Here is a 19,417-nt window from a genome sequence, read left to right as displayed (position 1 = left end):
CTCCATTCTCCTCTTGGGATTTTGGGCATGCACGCATACTCACCTGGCATGAGTTTTAAGCCGCTGGGTCTGGGACTAGAACCATAGTCCACTACATGGGGGTCCGGTGATGTAACATTATGCTATCTGCTGGCCTCCCTGCAAAAAAAATTTTAAAAAGGAAAAAGTAAGGGGGCCTACAGATGGCATGGTGGTTAAGATGCTGGACTCACTCACACATGGCTCACTGAAGTTGGAGTCTCAGACCTGTCAGGCTGCTTTCTCATTTTTCTTCTCTCTCTCTCTGATGACCATACATACCCTCTAGCAAATTTTAAAATTATAACAATAAATAAAAGTAAATAAAAACAAAAAAAAAAAAAAAATGGAGGGCCAACATATGGCGTGCAGCTTCAGGCAGTGGGATCCCACATGGCCAAGTCCACAGTTGGGAGTGCCAGAACTGGTGGTTTGAAACTCATGCCGGGTGTGCATGTGTCCAAAGTCTCAAGAGGAGAATGGAGAAGAAAGGGATTGCGGCCTGGTCATCCCCCTGGGGTGTGATTTCTCACTTTCAATCTCTCCTCCTCACCCCCAAAAGCGTACGTGCCCCATACCAAAAAACTAAAACAAAACAAAACAAAACAAAAAACAAGGATGTATTGGATCTGGTAAGGCTGAAAACTATTCAAGCTATACTTCCTCAATTTGAGGGAGCGACAAAAAATATTGATATTACGTATTTTCTCTCAATGGTTCTTTTTTTGCTTGGCGGTCAGCTTGCTTGGTGTCTTTTTATGTCGACTCAAGTCCCAAACGCAGACTCAGGCGTGTATTGGGTCATTGGGAAGGTCATGTGGTACTTTTCTGTTTTTCTATGCAAAAATGCATCATGACTTTCCCAACGACCCACTAGCTTCCAGAAATTGCAGTTCAGTGCACCACTGGCTGTGCCACTTAGGCTAGACCTCTCAAGGGTTCTAATGACAACCATTTATCAATCATTATCATTTAGCAACTATTTATTACAGTGTGCACAGTCCTACCGTGGATATTCTTTTTTTTTTCTTGCCAGGTATTTCCAGACCGTCTTGGGGATACTGTGCCTTCTACAAACCTGCAGATACTGTCCAGATGGTTCCTCAGCAACTCGAGATGTCATGCAAGAACTCGTCTTCCGGGATTTGTAGGTCAGTGCTTCTCAAACATTGGTGAAGGACTCCTTTTAAAAAATTCTAATTCGTCTCAGGCCAATACTTCAGAAGATACAAAATCACAGGTTTGGATGTTGCATGCATCAAATTGCTGTGCCTTTTGAAACATATACTCTCCATTTTGTATTTCCAGACCACTGACAAAAGCTTGCAGATAGAAACCAGTCCAGGGAGCATGTTTGAGTAGCACTGCTTCAAGCCTTTGTATCTCTATGATCTTTCTGAATCAGTAAATAAGTAAAAAACATGTCTGGTATCAACTGGGGAGTTATCTCAGGATTATGATTATACACTGCAAAAGAACCACCCAAAAGGAGAGCAAAGAGATGGATAAAGAAGACTTTTTAGTGCTTAGATCAAATAAGTAGAATGAGAAATAAGTGTTTAAGAACATAAAACTGGCCTAGTCCCATGTACCAGGGGTGAAGGGTGCTGGATCCCACATGGCAAACTGGCTTGAAGCTTAGTCGTACTGTGTGTGTGTGTGTGTGTGTGTGTGTGTGTGTGTGTGTGTGTCTAAAATACGGACAGGATAGAGAAATAAAGAAGGGATTATGACCATACCCCATACCGGGTGCTTTCTCATGCTCCTTCCCTCTCTCTGTCGGTCTCTGTCTTTCTGGCAAGTGCAAGCGCCCTATAGCAAAAACCTCTCCAAAAAAAAAAAAAAAAGAACGAAACCTCTCCAGCCCAGGTTCAGAATCCTTGCTCTACAGGGTAGAACCTGGGCAAATTACTGCCTAGGGTTTCCTAAGGATGAAAAGCATTAATATGTGAATGGTGCCCAGCAGATAATAAACATGTAAATGTTGGCTGGCATTCATTCATTCATTTGCCAGAGGGCACATGGACTCACCAGAGACTAAGGGAATGAGAAAGGGAAAGTGAGGGGCCGGCAGGTGGCGTGGTGGTTAAAGACGCTGGACTCCCACATGGCTAACTGTGGTTTGAGTCCTAGACCTGGCGACTTGCTTTCTCACTTTCTCCTTCTCTCTCATGTGTTCTGTCCCTCTCTGGTGAAAAAATAAAGAAGCAAGAAAGGAAGAAAGGAATTAAATAAATAAAATAATTCTTAAAAAAAAAAAAAAAAGAGGGGCTGGCAGGTTGCATGGTGGTTAAGGGCACTGGACTCCCAGATGGCCAACTGTGGTTTGGGTCCAGGACCTGGCAGCTTGCTTTCTCACCTTCTCTCTCTCTCTGGTCAAGTTAAAATAAATAAACAAACAAACAAATAAATAAATTTAAATAAAGTAATTCATAAAAAAAAAAAAATGATATAGGGAGTGAGAAAGCCCACCCCTCCCCCATGGGAGATGGCCATGATGCAATCCCACCAGCTGGCCCTGTGTTGGCTTATACAATGGCTGCATAGGAAGGAGTGTCAACATGGAAGATAGGGAGGTAAAGTAGAAACACAGGGCTACTTCTGTGTTTGAGTGGAGCTTCATTTTGTTAGGTTATTGTAAATGTCACAACTAAATAGGGGACTCTGAAAGGCTATCATTTATAACATCTATATAATTGTTTTTATGAAATCCTGTCATTTGAGATAACATGGGAGAGCTTAGGGGGCATTATGTTAAGTGAAACAAGCAAAGCCCAGAAAGAGAAATAATGCATGTTCTCACTAATATGTGGAAACTAAAAAGGAAGACCTCAGAGGCCGGCAGGTGGCATGGTGGTTAAAGGCGTTGTACTCCTACATGGTTCAGGTCTACAGTTCAGGTCTCAGAACTGGTGGCTTGCCTTCTCACTTTCTCTCTCTCTCTCTCTCTCTCTCTCTCTGGTCAAATTGGAAAATAATGATAATAATAAACGTGGGACCAGCAGTTAGCATAATGGCTATGTCGCTGGACTCCCATGTAGTTGACCGCGGTTCGAGTTCCAGACCTGGTGGCTTAAACTCATGCCGGAATGTGTGCGTGTGTGCCGAAGATCTCGAGAGGAGAATGGAGAAGGGATTGAGGCTTGGCTATCCCCCCTGGGGGGTGATTTCTCGCTTTCTGTTTCTTTCTCGCGAGCGCACACACCCTATAGCAAAAACCTCTCCCCACCCCACACACACAAAAAAGGTTATCAGAGGTTAATTTATTGTACACTATGCTTTAGGACTTAATTCTCTAGGGCAAGTGCCTTGATCCTATTGGAAGGGCTGTTCTAAATTACACATTCTTTTGAGGCCAAGAACTGCTAACTTCATTTGCACAGGGTCTAGTTTGTGCTCTTTCATTCAGTATCAGTGGCTACTGTACTCAAAAGTACTTTGAAGGGAAAACACAAAAATAATCCAAAGGGTGCCTGCAGGTAGTGTGGTAGTTAAGGCAATAAACTCCAACGTGGCCAACCAACTGCAGTTCAAGTTCCAGACCTGGAGGCTTGAAACTCATGCTGGGCACGTGTGTATGCCCAAAATCCCGAGAGGAGAATGGAGAAAGGACTGCAGTGTAGCTATCCCAGCGGGATGTGGGGGGATAATTTCCCACTTTGTCTCTCCAGTGAGCGCACGCGTCCTATAGCAAAAATCTCTCTCAAAAGATAATAATAGTAATAATCCAAAAAAGTTTTAATTTCTGAGAACAATTCTCCAGGTTTCGAAGATGCAGTCTCTGCCACACATTGCCAACGTGTGAGCTCCCTGGTGCCAGGCATGAAGGAAGTGCCCAATCACTTCGGCTATCCCCTTCACTGTTTAAATAACCTCTACCAAGCCCTTCTCAACTAGGATAAGCAATGTCTCTCAGTGGTTAAAAACAGACTTGGGGTCTGAGAGCTGGGAACTACTGCTTTGAGTACCATGCAGATAAAACTGTGAGAGTCTGTCAGACACTTACAATTTTATTCCCTTTGATGCAATCCATAATCCTTAACTTTATATGTTCACCTCTAAAATGGAGGTGGTGGGGCCAGCAGGTGGCATGGTGGTTAAAGTCACTGGATTCCCACATGGCCAACGGCGGTTCAAGTCCCAGAGCTGGCAGCTTGAGCAGCACACCAGGCAAATATGGGTGCGTGCTCAGAATCCTGAGAGGAGAGCGAAGGGAAAGGGACTGTGACATAGCTATCCCCCCAGGAAGTGAGTTGTCACTTTCCCTCTCTCTTCTTTCTCTTTGGCAAGCACATGCACCCTATGAGAAAATCCTAAAAAAGTAAAAAATAAAGTGAAGGTGGTGATGACAGACTAAGAAATGAAATGTCTACCATAAAGTTTCAAATGTGATATATAAATACAGTAAAACTTTAAAAAGGTCTCCAACCAAACTTTTATTGGGGTTTTATTGCAATCTACTTTCAGCAATAAGGGGAAAGTGACCATAAGAACTCCGATCACATTTTATTGAACAAAGCAGTTTCTCATAAACACTTAAGGTCAGTGTATAGTCAGCTCAGCTTCCAGTATCAACTTGAGTACCTCATCATGAATATTTATGCCAGAGTGACAACAATAAGGCATTTCAGGATGCAAAATCACCTAAGATTAAACTGTAATTTACATATTATAATTTTTAGGATAGTAAAGTACAGTAATATTCTACAGTAAATAAGAACTTGAAAGATGTGTTGCTGAGCCCTTGTTGAACTAAATTCAGTTATTAGCATAGTCTTTCAGTACTCCAGTTAATAAGGATTTGATGGTATTTCAAGAACTCTGCCTTTCCCAAAGATAAAAAATTAGTTCTTATTTTATGCCGAAAATTGAGCTTAAAAGCACATTCACACTTGTCCTTAAAAGCATGTTTACATCATAAATGAGAGAACTTCTCGTGCCTGATGACATGGCTTATATGGCAAAGAGAGGCATCCGCAAAGGACAACCAGAGGGCAATCTTCCCATCTCCACTTCCTCCAAAAAGCCACGCGTGGCCTCTGTGTAAAAGTTATGTTTTATTGCCATGCTACAAAATGTATGAAGTTGGCACTGATAGAGAGAAATAGAGAACAAGGGTGGGAAGGGACAGAGGGCAAACGATGTTGTTACATACACAACAAGGTTTTATTTGAATCAACAGTGGTAAATTTTGCCAATACTAAATGCAAACCAAAATTTCAGTTGCTGATATGAAACAGCATTAAAATACAATTTATGCATAGTACAGTATCACTTATGTCTTGTATTAGAGAAATACGGAATGTTTATAAAAGAAATTAACCATAGGGGGGAAAATTCATATTTCATATACAATTTGGCAATGGTAGTCCCACTGTTAGACAATTATTTTTATAAAAGAAAAAATTAAAAATCTAATAAGCTACCTTTATACAAAGTTGCTATTATTTATGCCTTTATGTAGGAAAAACGTTTATAATGCAAATTAGGACACACAGTAATCTTACAATATTTTACAATGTAATGAAAATAAAAACGTAACACAAAGTTTGTCCTTTATAAAATGTGTATTTGCATTTACTAATGCAAAGGTGGCACACTGGTGACTACTGTACTATTAATACCAGTCTGTTTCCATGCTATCAACTGTCCAATTGTCAAAGAAATGCAGTTACATGATGCTACAAAAGAATGGTGTTATACCCAAAAAGATGAGGAAGTAGGGATGGGGAATAGGATGTAGAAAACAGAAAAGAAGACAGGGTGCTGGTTTGGGCAGAGTATATTGTGGCAAGTCATAAAATATTTCTTAATTTTTCAAGCCAAAAACTTTTTCTATACAGTCTGTAATTTCGTACCAATGCCTTTATTCAAATTTGGCAAGTATCAAGGGAAAGGTAATTAGTACCATATACCTCACATATCAGAATATGAATGAGATGCCAGTACATCGGTTACTTCTGAATGATGTCTCTGATGGTATGTCTATTTCAAGAAGACATATGTTTACACGCACACGCTACACATTGCACAACACTTGGGCATTTGGGGTTAGGAACAGCACAAGGGGAACCGGGAAGTACTTTTTATTAGCTTGTTAAAACCTTTACCTTGAGGCAAAAATATGGTGGCACATTGTTGGGAAATTATGAAAACATAAGGCCCCTGTCCCATTTTTAATAGAACATTATTGAGGTACATTTTTATACGCTGTGCCACAAATTTGGGGGAAATGGGGTGGGGAGATAAACACTAGCTTGACTTGTAACATTGAACTGGGGTGGGGGTGGTCAGCATTAACAGCTACAAAAACAAAGATTGCTTGGCAAATTTTCTTAAGTCCCAAATGTGATCTATTCTGGATATACTGAGAAGTGAAAAGCTTTTTGCTGAGTCTTCAAGAGTAAAGTGCATGTCTCATCACTCCACAGTAGCAGTAAATAAAAGGAACTATTTGCCAATCTTCCTGGAGGGAGGGAAGGCACCATATTTTCATTGTTTTAAAGAAAATGAAACTGGGAAATAAAATACACTAAGAAAATACACAGTTAATCACCCATATCAGTTTCCGACCCTGGTCTGGGATAAATCATCTGTGTGGATAAGAAAGGATTCTATCTTGGGGGAAACATGAACAAGGATTATATTTTCAAAACAAAAGTGGGATCACATGGTCTGAGAACAGAGTATCTAAATTAGGTCTTTCTCAGAAAATCTGAGACACATGGCCACAACTGTATGACAATAAAATAGCTCATTCTAAAGTATACCTAGTAATAGGTACATTCTTCCAGGACAGAGCTTAATGCCCATCACTAGACTACCGCACAGGACAAGTAGTATTCTAAATTATTTTATTTAATAAGAACACAGGTGATTTCCAGAAAACACCTAGAAATTAACACCAATTGTAAATATCTTCCTAACACTCATATAGTACCTAAAATCAAATTCTTAGCAGACGATTGGTCCAATGCTCATTTTAAAGCACATAGTATTTAAAGCATAAACTGTAACGATTATTACCTAAAAAATATAAAACTAATTAGAATCTGGATTAAAAATTGAAAAGGATGTGGGAAAGAAAGAATAAAGTATCCAATCTCCAAAATGAATAAATAGATCAGCCCTTTCATTTGGAGACTAATGTCCTGCCTTGACTGCTATTTCAGAGAACACCCTGTGCTCTGGTTCCACTGTAAGTCCTACTCCACATCACAAAACCATTACGTAAATTTGGCACGATTAACATTCTACTCCGAAGGAAGGAAAAATGGAACAACATATTACAAATGAAAACTGTATCATCGTGGAAACTGCACATCTTTACCACTGCTCTTTTCAAAAGAACAGTGAACACTTAGTAAGCACCAAGTTCAAAAGAAAAAGAAAACAAGAAAAATCTGCTATGCACATAAACCAATGGCACTGAAAATTATAAAGACACCTTTAATAATTAATTTTCTTTATAATGGTCCCACTCTATTGTCCTAGGATTAGGGTTTTTAACTGAACAGCTTGGATCCACTCTGACTGAAGCTTTTTCATGCTAAATTAATCTTGTTTACATCTGGTAGACCTAGATCATAATCTTAACTTCCTCATATTAGAGAAAATGCTAAAATATTTTGCAAGGTTATCTAACCTTATTTCCACCCTACCTTCTCTTATATCCTCTAGTGTTTGGGAAATTGGAACATTATTACTTTTCCAAGAGTTTGATATATGGACTCCCATCAGTTTACCGAAACTGAAATTCATTTTAAATCCTAAATTATGACACAATCTCACTGCTACAAGACTTCCACTGTACCTGCTATGCTGGCATCAATATTAACATTCCACTGAAATCAAGGGATAATCAAAGATCCAGCTACGAGCTGAAAGGACAGCAGAGTTGAAGAGCACTGGAGTGGGCCGAGCACAGCGGCAACCATGTGGGGGAATCACTGCTAAAGTGCTGGGAGAGTGCCCAAAGAGAAATCTAAGTCCCTTTAGGGAACTGTGTGTGTTCAAAGTATCTTCCTTTTTGTTTCTCAGCTGCTAAAGAGATCACCTATGGACACAAGTGAAATTTAAAATTGAGAGAATGTTTTTATCAACTTGAAAAGTAAACAGCATATAAATAAATACTGGACAAGGGCAACCCTGTTACAGAATAACAGTTCCAAATGAACCTTCAAAACCATAATTTGACAAAAAAGCAAACTAAACAATAATGAACACATAATCCAATTTCAAAACTATATACAAACTCAAACATTTCAAATGGAAAAAGACATTAAGCAACAAAATAAGACATCCCAAACACCAAAAGAAAAAACAGACGGTAAATGGAAATCTAATGGCACAAATGCCTCCAAAAAACAATGTGTGGTCAATAATCTACAGGAAAGAAACTCTAAAGAAATTGTGGTTCAGCTTTTCAAATGTTTTTGGGTAAAGTGACCTGAGACTAATTCTTGAGCCTATCTTAATTCTGAGTCAAATATCTAGACATGCCGTTCAAGTGACATCATGAGATGAGTAAACAGAAAAATCTTGTCTCCTTCCTGCCTTTGCACAGACCAACAGAAACCATACTCAGGGTCACAGACTCTCTAGTAACACTGAAGGCAAAGAGGCTGACTGGTAAAAAGGGAGGTGTGATACTTCTCCTTCCTTTATATATGTTTTGGCTCAAGTCAAAAAGCCTTTAATTTGTGAAATGAAGGATTCCTCACGTCACATGCTGGAGGCCACATACCGTGAACAGTGAATCTACGAATATTACTTTCAAAGCCTAGAGTTATCTGTTAGCAATGCACATTATCAAGAGGCTTTATAAAAAGTTTTAAATGCTAACCATGACTTAGACATGAAAGATAAGTATAAGTCCAGAGTATTGATAAAATTCAACCAGCATGTCATTCACTTCAACTCTCATTTTAAATAGGCACTGTGAAAATGGGAATGCTGCTGTACAATAATGAGTAGTATATAATGAAATTAGTGTTCTTTAAGGAGTACCTGCTCTACATTAATTCCCTTTAGTTAAAGATGCACATGAAATATTCAGAAAAAATTTTTTATCAGTCTATATAAAAGGAGTTAGTGTTTAGAAATGAAAATGAAGCACTTGCATCTTCATTTTTAAAAACTTCACAAAGGTGCAAATAACATAATGACTTCCAGGCTCACATGGGCAGGTCAGTACTATTGTGTCTAGTTTTCCTAGATGTACCATCGTCTCGTGGCAGCGCTTTCTGCAAATTCGACATAGCAGCAGTTCTCTCGATGTCTATCACAGCATACAGCTCTGTGCGCCTGGTAGGGGTTTGTGGAAGGGGAGTGGTAGGCGTTTTCGGAGTCTGAGGGTTGTCAGAGTCACTACCACCTTCCAAGTCAACTTGTATGTAATTGAGCTGCCTGTGTTCTAAGCTTGGGCGTCTGATATCAAAGTTAAAGACTGTTGGTGTACAGTCCCGACGCCTTGAATATTCTATTTTGTGAGCACTTGCCGGCACGGTTACATTCTCTGTATTTACATAGTTATGCATTGGGTCTAGATTATTGTGGTAGCCATTTAGAGATGGGGTCTTTGGTCCTAAATTGTCATCTTCATCCCTACTTAGCTTGCGGGCTTCCCAAACAGGAGGCAAAGATGGTAAATTTTCATAGTTTAATAATGCAGTTCTTCTCTGAGCTGAGTTGTTGATATTCTGGGTATCTGAGGTACTGGTGGATGTCAGACGACCTCTCCTGACCCCTGAGGCACTAGGGATAGATAGCCCATTTATATTTTCATACACCAGTTTGTTAACAGAGGGTGCATCTCTTCGTTCATCACTGTCATAGCCAGTGTCCCATTCTGTGTTATTTGCACCACTTCCACTAACTTGATCTCTTCCAAGTTGCTCCAGTTTCTCTTTTTCCATTAATTGTTTTTGAACTGGGGTTGGTCCTAAAACAAATTTGACTCCTTCGGGTTCAAGAAGAATCTGAGGGTCCCTGTCCTCAATACTACTTGGCTCTTCTTTTGGTGTGTTGCTTTCAGCATTAGAAACCCTTGCCTCCAATGGGACATGCACACTTGTGCGGTTTTTCCGCTCTTCTTGCACACCTGTAGTGTTGACATAGGTATGTACCTAAAACAAAAAGTGAATCAGTAACTTACAATAAGACACACAAAAGATGCCTGACTGTATCAGTTAAGTTCAATGGCTAAATTTCCCTCTTAATGTACTCTTTATTAAAGCTTCTGAACCTAAATACGTAATAAAAAGGTAGGAAGAACAGAAGAAATGCAGAAATGTCTTGCTAATTTGATAAGAGAATAACTACTTTCAGATAACATGCAGCATTATACTTGATGGTAAAACTTAGGACATAGTCTACAAAAAAAGTCAGGAAGAGGGACCAGCAGTTAGCGTAATGGCTATGTCGTTGAACTCCCATGTAGTCGACCGTGGTTCGAGTCCTGGATCCGGTGGCTTAAACTCACACCGGGTGCGTAACCCCCCTGGGGGGGGGGGGATTTCTTGCTTTCTATCTCTCTGTCTCTCTGTCTTTCGGGCGAGTGCATGTGCCCTACAGCAAAGATCTCTCCAAAAAAAAAAAAAAAGTCAAGAAGAAAATAGGGATTATCATTTTGATGTTGTCCTAGACATTCCTTATCAATGCATTAAAACGCAATTCAATGAGAGGCAACAACTATTGAAAAGAAAGACAAACATATCATTATTTACTGGTGATCTGACTACACAAAGACCTATACCCTACTAGATTTAATATGAGCACTGAAAAATACACAAATAACATGTTCAATATTTGTGTAGACATGCCCAGAAGCCAGAGAGGAGAATGGAGAAGGGATTATAGTGTTACTACCCCACTGGTGAGTACTTTCTCTGTGTGTGTGTGTGTGTGTGTGTGTGTGTGTGTGTGTGTGGTGTGTGTCTCTCTCTCTCTCATAGGTGCATGCACATTCTGCCAAAAATTAAAAAAAAAAAAAGTTAATGCATAAATGTGCATGCATGGGCTTGCTCTCTCTCTTTCCCGCTCTATCTCTCTCTCTCTCTCTCTCTCTCTCTCTCTTTTTCTCACTCTGTCCCTCTCTGGTCAAATTAAAATAAATAAAGATTTAAAAATACTTAACTTTTTAAAGAATTATTTTATTTCACTTTTTATTTATTGATTTACTTATTTTAATTTTACCAGAAGGAAGAGCAAAAGAAGGAAAGTAAGAAAGCAAGCTGCCAAGTCTGGGACCTGAACTGTGGGAGTCCATGAGGGAGTCCAGTGCCCTTAACCTCCACACCACCTGCCAGCCCCCACATTTAATTTTATTTATTATTATTATTATTTTGCTTTTAATTTGATATAAGGCACATGTTCTCAACAGAGGGCAAGAGAGAGAGAGAAAGTGAGACAACAATCTACTAGGTCTGGGACTAGAATTGCAGTCGGCCATGTGGGAGCCCAGTACCTTAACCACCATGCCGTGTTCTGGTCCCTATACATAAAATTTAAAAGATGCAATGATGGGGGCCAGCAGGTGGTGTGGTGGCTAAGGGCACTGGACTCCCACATGGCCAATTGCAGTTTGAATATTGGATCTGGCAGCTTGCTTTCTCATTTTCTCACTCCCTACACATTCTGTCCCTCTCTGGTCAAATTAAAATAAATAAAGTTAAATAAAATAATTCTTAAAAACAAAAAAATTTTCAATTATGGAGGGCAGCAGGTGGTACGGTGGTTTGGGTGGCTCATCTCCCACATGGCCAACCATGGTTAGAGTCCTGGACCTGGTGACTTGCTTTCTTACTTTCTCTCTCTCTCTTTGGTGATTACCTATAGTAAATTAAGAGGAAAAATAAATAAATAAAATTAAATAAATAATCCTTTAAAAGAAATCTAATTATAAAATACAAACTAGGAAAAACGTAATTACAGCAAATAATATGAAAGGTCATTACTATGTAAGAAAACACAATGAAATTGATTTTAAAAACACTGAAAGGAATCAACTGATAGAGTGAAGTTGGTGGCTGGATCCTACATGGCCCACTGAGCAGTCTGAATTCTGGATCCAGTAGCTTGAAAAACACACCAAGTACATGTGCTTGCATATGTTCAAAATCCCTTGAGAGGGGCTGGCAGGTGATGGAGTGGTTAAGGGTGCTGGAATCCCACATGGCTGATAGCAGTTCAAGTTCCAGACCTGGAGGCTTGCTTTCTCACTCCCCCCCCCCCCACTCTGTCCCTCTTTGGTCAAATTAAAATAAATGAAGTTAAATAAAATAATTATAAAAAACGTTCCTAGAGAAGAATGGAAAAGAAGGATTCCAGCATGGCCATTCTCACTGGGGCTGATTTCTAACTCTTTCTATCCCTCTTTCTCTCTCTCTCATGATCAACTTAGGAAAGAAAAAAAAAAGTCTTAATGATATATGGTTTACAAAAGATGAGGATAACTAATAAAGACACAATGTTCCTCCAGATACCATACTGCAAAAGAAACTATTAGTGAGGAACACTAAACAGTTTCCATAATAACATTGCTAACAAAGTCTACCTTGCTATGAGTAGTTCACTGATTATAAATACTAAACTACGAAAAGCAGTACATCTTCTTATTCCACCAGAGGCGATCGTCAAGAGAATTGGTCTTTCTTTCTCACTCTCCCACCTCCCCCGCTCCATCCCTTTTCCAGACATGGTCCCACTGTGTCAAGATGTTCTTATCCCAGCATCCTGAATAGCTGAGACTAGGTGTCTGTCACCAACCTGGCTTTTTTAGAGTAGGAAGGCCTTGGGTCTGGGCCTCCAGTAGGCAGAAAAACGAACCTGGGTCTCCTATGTGGCCCCAGCCCACCAGGCAAGAATTTCTACCAGGGTGTACTATTGCAGCTGGGCCAGTGTATGTCTTTCTATATCAATAGGCAAATCTCTTTTGAGAACCCACAGACAACTGTAATGCTAAGTTTTACCCAACCCCTGCATATATTTTAGCACATATCCATAAATATATGTTGTATTTCCTCTGACAGTTCACTACAAAAGTAATTTACAAACTGTGAAAGCTTACATTCAAACTGAATAAAATCTTCAAGTGTTAGCACAGTAACACTTAAACTGTACACAAGCAATAAGAACAGCACAAACTTACTTGCTCCTCAGCCACAAGCAAAGGGTGTGTAGATTCTTCACCTACTGAAGGCAAGCGGGCACTTCCCACAGAAGGATGTCTGCTTGAAGGATGGGATGAAGCATCTCCAAATGAGGGATATCGAGGATAGCCATTAGGTAAATTCTGAGCAGCGAAACCCGGAGCTGAGTTTTTGTGTATTGGTTTAAGTGGAAAGGCAAAATATGGGGTAGGGCAGAGAAAAAAAAAAGAATGAGAATCTTATCTACACTGAAAGCATTAAGGAAAATTTTGAGCAAGACATCAGAAATGAGAATACAAAGAATCTCTTTATTATTTTAGAAAATATAAAATAATTAATGTTTTCTTTGCTTAAACTTCTAAAAAATTTTGTCAGAGGTATTTCCACTCACTGGAGAGAAAGAGACAAAGAAAGAGAGAGAAGCGAGAAAGCACCCCTGGGTGGTCACTCTGCAATCAATTTTCTACATTTCCCTCCTTTTGGGATTTTCGGCACATGTGCACCGTGTTTGTCAAACCACCTGGTCCAGGACTGTAAATGCACAGTCAGCCACTTTAACCACCAGGCCATGGACTGGCCTGGAATATTTAATGTTTTCATGCAAAATATTTAAAATATTTAAAATGAGGCTACCCAGTCATACGGTGGTTAAAATGGATCTATGTCTTGAGAAATATGCTGGGTGCATGGGTGTGCGTGTCCATCCCCCATGAGGAATGCTTTCTTTCTTTCTTTTTTTTTTTTTGGAGAGGTTTTTTCGCTATAGGGCGCGTGCGCTTGCCAGACAGACAGAGAGAAACTTAGAGACAGAAAGCGAGAAATCACCCCCCAGGGGGGATGGTCACGCCGCAATCCCTTCTCCTCCATTCTCCTCTCAGGATCTTGGACACACACACGCACACGCGCCCAGCGTGAGTTTTAAGCCACTGAGTCCAGGACGCGAACCGCGGTCGAATACGTGGGAGTCCAGCGACACAGCCATTACGCTAACTGCTGGTTCCCAAGGGATGCTTTCTCAAACCTTCCCTGCCCACCCCCCATGAGTGTGCATGCCCTCTGGCAATTTTTTTAAAATTTATTTTAATGTTTATAACTATAAGTTTTTAATTTTTCTTTTTTGGGGAGACGTTTTTGTTATAAGGCATATGAACTCACCAGAAAGAGAGAGAGAGAGAGAGAGACAGGAAGCAAGAAATCACACCCCGCCCTACCCCCGCTGGGGGGAATGGCTACACCGCAATCCCTTCTCTTCCATTCTCCTCTTGGGATCTTGGGCACGCACACACACATGCCCGGTGTGAGTTTAAGCCACCAAGTCCGGGACTCAAACCACTGTCGACTACATGGGAGTCTAGCAACATAGCCATTACACCAACTGCTGGTCCCTATAGCTAAGTTTTTAAAAATTGAAAACTATTAGGTTTCTGTTAAGCAGGGGTAAATTCTAGTACAGAAATGGTACACAAAATGGTATAGATAACAGATACTTACTTGTAGGTGTTCGAGGTGTTCTGGGAACTTCCAATTCTGTCTGATGATTATTCCTTTCTACGACTGGCTCTTCCACCACATTTATACTATTATTTTGCATAATCTCTTGCAGCATGTTAAATAATTCTTCTGCACGGGCACACTTAAAGGCAAAGATTCCTACAAATGTAAACACAAAGGGAAAATTGGTTACCATGTCATTTAAAAAGCTATGGGAACATGGGACCAGCAGAAGCTGTAATGGTTGCATTGTTGGACTCCCACGTAGTTGACAGTGATTGGAGTACTGGACCTGGAGGCTTAAACTCAGGCTGGGCATGTGTGTGTGCGTGTGTGCCCAAAATCCCAAGAGGAGAACGGAGGAGAAAGGATTGTGGCATGGCCATCCACCCAGGGGGTAATTTCTTGCTTTCTATCTCTCTGTCTCTCTGGTGAGCACACATGCCCTATAGCAAAAATCTCTCTCTCTCAAAAAAAAAAAAGCTATGGGAACACACACACACAAAAAAAAGCTATGGGAACACCTGCCAAAGAACAAAATCATAAAGTAAGCATTCTATGCACCAACAGCAAAAAAGGACTTTTTAAATAAACATCTGGTAAATTAACAGTAGTCTCTGTTTCAAAGCACAGACCTAAAAGAAAAGTTTACAGAATAATTTTCATTTGTCTAAGAGAGATGATCCAAAAACAAAGCAAACAAAAACAGACTTACTGCTGCTATTTAACAGCAGGGGGAGCCAAACTCACCATTACCAAGGTGATCAATGTTACCTTGTTTAATTATTACTTATTACAAATTATCCTGAAAGATACATATTACCACTCCCCTTCAAAGAAAATGTGTGTAATACATGCTGGATAAATGAATGTATAGTTTACTGTATCTTTTTTTTTTGGAGAGGTTTTTGCTATAGGCTCCAGGAAGACAGAAAGAGACAGAGACAGCAAGTGAGAAATCACCCCCCGGGGGGATGGCCACACGGCAATCTCTTCTTCTCCATTCTCCTCTCGGGATCTTGAGCACGCACACACACGTGCCCTGCATGAGTTTAAGCCACCGGGTCCGGGACTCGAACCATGGTCGACCACATGGGAGTTCAGCAACAGTCATTACGCTAACTGCTGGTCCCTATATCTTTTCTTAATAATTCACTTATTTGGGGATTTTTCTCTTGGGAGAAAAAGAAGGTATTTAAAACCCTGTATACAGAATAACTGGAAAAAAATTAAATTTCAAATATAGTAATTAGAGAAAACAAAGGCTCTACTTACCTTGTCCAGTTTGACACCTTCGACCACTTTCAAAAGAAAAGAGATTTGAGTCATAGCCATAGCGCCGTAGGCAGAGGTAGTGCCATTTTACCGAGTCACGTTTGCGGGTATATAAAATCAGTTCTGTGTCTGTAAGTTCCATTATGCCAGAACCTAACTCATTCCCATCATCATCCACATTAATGACCTAAAAAAGCAAGTGACAATTGTTCAAGTATCTCATCAATTCCCTGCGGAAATGCACTACTGCTGATAGGTCAGTTAACTGGTCATTTGTTAGTTCATTCATCAACCAATGTGTAAGCAGGGTATGAACTATGTGGCAGTATAATGTCCAGTTCATATCCATAAAGAATTTATATTCCCACCACAAAGACAAGATATAAAAACACAAAGTCAACACCACAGTACTGTGTATGACTGACTGACAAAGGAATGCAATAGAAGCTAGAGAAGGCAGGTCTATGGCCTAAGGTTGTTCAAGAAATTGTCACATGAGAGAAAGAGGGACTTTAGATGACCTCAGTTATAATTAAGTTTAGACAGAAAAATCAAATACAGGGCCGGCAGGCAGTATGGTGGTTAACGGCCTGGACTCCCACATGGATGACCACAGTTTGAGTCCCGAACCTGGCAGCTTGCTTTCTCACTTTCCCTCTCTCTTTCTCTCTCTGTCCCTCGCTGACCAAATCAAAAATAAATAAATAAATAAATAAATAAATAAAGTTAGACAAAATAATTCTTAAAAAAGAAAAATCAAATGCAAGTAAAAATCTAGTGGCTCAGGGGATGGAGGACACATCATTTAGAAGTAATGCTAAAGTAGAATAGAGATGATACTTTTTAGAGAAACCAAAATAAGATCAGCCCAGAGTTCATGCAAGGAAAGGTCTCACACTGCTAAGCTTCAGAGAATGGCCAGACTAAGTGTAATTGATAACATTTACAGAGAAGTTACTATTCCCCACGACCAAGCAAAGTTTTTAGCATGTATTGTTCTCATTTAATCCTCATAACGATCCTAGACTACAGGTCTCTACTGTACAAAAATGAAATTAAGACTTAGTAATAATGTAACTTGCTCAAACTCACAAAGCTAACAGGGTTGTGACTCACACCTAGATTTGTCGGATCCTGAAGCTACAATGTACAGGAGACTGAGGTCAGATTTCAAGACGCTGACTGACTATAGGAACATTTAGCCTATAGGTAATAGAACACCATAGACGTTTTAGCAAACAGGCCAGTGAACGATGGAAGAGAAGATTAATTTAAGGTGCTATAGGATGAATTGCAAGGTGAGGGGAGGTAAGAGTCCAGTTAACAAATCATCCAGGCACACATGAAAATAATGGTGGAAAGGTGGGGATGAGTACAAAACGTCCTTGTAAACTGTAAAATGTACACTGTAAAATGGTGTTTTAAAGACAGTGGTACCAGAACTGTGTGGCTGACTGGATACACAGGGCCAATACAAAAGTAAAAGAATTCCAAACTGTCAGTCAACACAATGCTATCATTGATTAAAACAAGCAAAGGCAGGACCAGCAGATGGTGCAATGGTTACATTGCTGGACTCCCACATACACGACTGCAGTTTAAGTCCTGGACCTGGTGGTTTAAAACTCACGCTGGGTGGATACGTGTGGCTGCCCAAGATCCCAAGAGGAGAATGGAGGAGAAGGGACTGTGGCATGGCCATCCCCTCCCCAGGGAGTGATTTCTTGCTGTCTCTCTCCTTTGGCGAACACACATGCCCTATAGCAAAAATCTCTCTCAAAACAAAACAAAACAAAACAAAACAAAACAATCTCTCACACACAAAGGCAGAATAGTAAAAAAAAGAGAAATAAGAGAGTCTGATAATATTATAAAAGTGAAGAGTAAAGATATATTAAATGAGGGACCAGCAGTTAGCGTAATGGCTATGTTGCTGAACTCCCATGTAGCCGACCGTGGTTCGAGTCCTGGACCCGATGGCTCAAACTCACACAGGGAGTGTGTGAATGCGTACCCAAGGTCCCAAGAGGAGAATGGAGGAGAAGGGATTGCGGTGTGGCCATCCCCCTGGGGGGTGATTTCTTACTTTCTATCTCTCTGTCTCTCTCTGTCTTCCTGGCGAGCGCACGTGCCCTGTAGCAAAAACCTCCAAAAAAAAAAAAAAGGTATATTAAATGAAGTGGGCCATCAGATGGAGTAATTAAAGGAGCTGGACTCCTACACGGCCAACTGTGGTTCAAGTCCTGGACCTAGAGGCTTACTTTCTCACTTTCTCACTTTCTTTCTCTCTCTCTCTCTCTCTCTCCTCCCTCCCTCCCTCCCTCCCTCCCTCCCTCTCCCTCTCTGGTCAAAATAAAATAAATAAATAAAGTTAAATAAATGAATCATTTAAAGAAAAAAGACCAGCAGCTGGTGTAATGGCCATGTGGCTGGACTCCCATGTAGCCGACTGCGGTTCCCGGACCCAGTGGCTTAAACTCACTCCAGGTGCATGTGCATGTGTGCCCAAAATCCCAAGAGGAGACTGGAGAAGGGACTGCGGTGTGGCCATCCCCCCTGTGGAGTGATTTCCCATTTTCTGCCCTCTGTATTTCTCTGTCTTTCTGGCAAGCGCATGCGCCCTATAGTAAAAACCTCTCCCCCCAAAAAAAAGATATATTAAATGAAGTAAAAGAAGTACATCCTAGTAGTCAGAGATATGTAACTCAATCAGTTTTACTGACCTTAAACTTGTTCCGATGGTTATCTGGGACAGTGTCTTTATCTGGACAGCTACAACAGCTACCCATGGCTTCTTCAGAAGACCATGTGAGCACTACAAAAAAAAGTTTAGAAAAAAAATTGGGTATTATTTATGTACAAAAGTCATAAAATTGAAAGATTAAAAAAAATCATCTAACTTAATTATTATTCTGAGGGGGGAAATTAAGCACAAATGAAATATACAGCTAAAGCTAAATTTCACACAATTACCTGGTCAATTTTGTTCAGTTACAGCAAGAATTAATTTTGCAAGGTAGGCATCACAGAAATCTCGAATTTCCAATTAATTTGCAAACATCTTGCCTATTCTAAAATTATGGCAAAAACGAACCAACTTAAGGTCTCACATAGAATACCATTTATTTATGATTATTTGAGAGTTAATCATAGAATGAACCCTTTAAGACATATCAAGAATTTCAAGTCCTTGGGGCCGGTGGGTGGTGTGGTGGTTAGGGACACTGGACTCCCACATGGCTGACCGCGGTTCGAAGCCCGGACCTGGCGGCTTGCTTTCTCTTTCTCTCTCTGTCTCTCCCTGGTCAAATTAAAATAAATAAATAAAGTTAAATAAAATAATTCTTTTTTTTTTTTTTTAAAGAATTTCAAGTCCTTCTTTTAAAAACTGCCAATGGGTGGCTGGCAGATGGCATGGTGGTTAAGGGCATTAGTCTAGTCTCCCATATGGCTGACTGGTTCCAGTCCCAGATTTTGTGGCC

The 19,417-nt window shown here is 40.2% G+C and overlaps 1 protein-coding gene across 1 annotated transcript in view; it reads right to left on the bottom strand.

Moving 5' to 3' along the window:
* Positions 1-5,865: 5,865 nt before the first annotated feature.
* The window catches only part of FRS2 (fibroblast growth factor receptor substrate 2), a 40,691-nt gene continuing 27,139 nt past the window's right edge, over positions 5,866-19,417 (bottom strand). Inside the window, exons 5-9 of the mRNA XM_006146168.3 lie at positions 18,659-18,750; positions 15,936-16,122; positions 14,661-14,819; positions 13,169-13,332; positions 5,866-10,145 (exon numbers count right to left, since the gene is read on the bottom strand). Coding sequence (XP_006146230.2) covers positions 9,195-10,145; positions 13,169-13,332; positions 14,661-14,819; positions 15,936-16,122; positions 18,659-18,724 — 1,527 coding nt within the window. The 5' untranslated portion in view covers positions 18,725-18,750 and the 3' untranslated portion in view covers positions 5,866-9,194. The remainder of the gene's footprint in view (positions 10,146-13,168; positions 13,333-14,660; positions 14,820-15,935; positions 16,123-18,658; positions 18,751-19,417) is intronic.

The sequence above is a fragment of the Tupaia chinensis genome, unplaced genomic scaffold (assembly GCF_000334495.1).
Source record: "Tupaia chinensis unplaced genomic scaffold, TupChi_1.0 Scaffold000168_1, whole genome shotgun sequence".
Classification (NCBI taxonomy): Eukaryota; Metazoa; Chordata; class Mammalia; order Scandentia; family Tupaiidae; genus Tupaia; species Tupaia belangeri.
The sequence above is the reverse complement of the archived record's forward strand: the minus strand, read 5'-3'. Positions and strand labels throughout refer to the sequence as shown.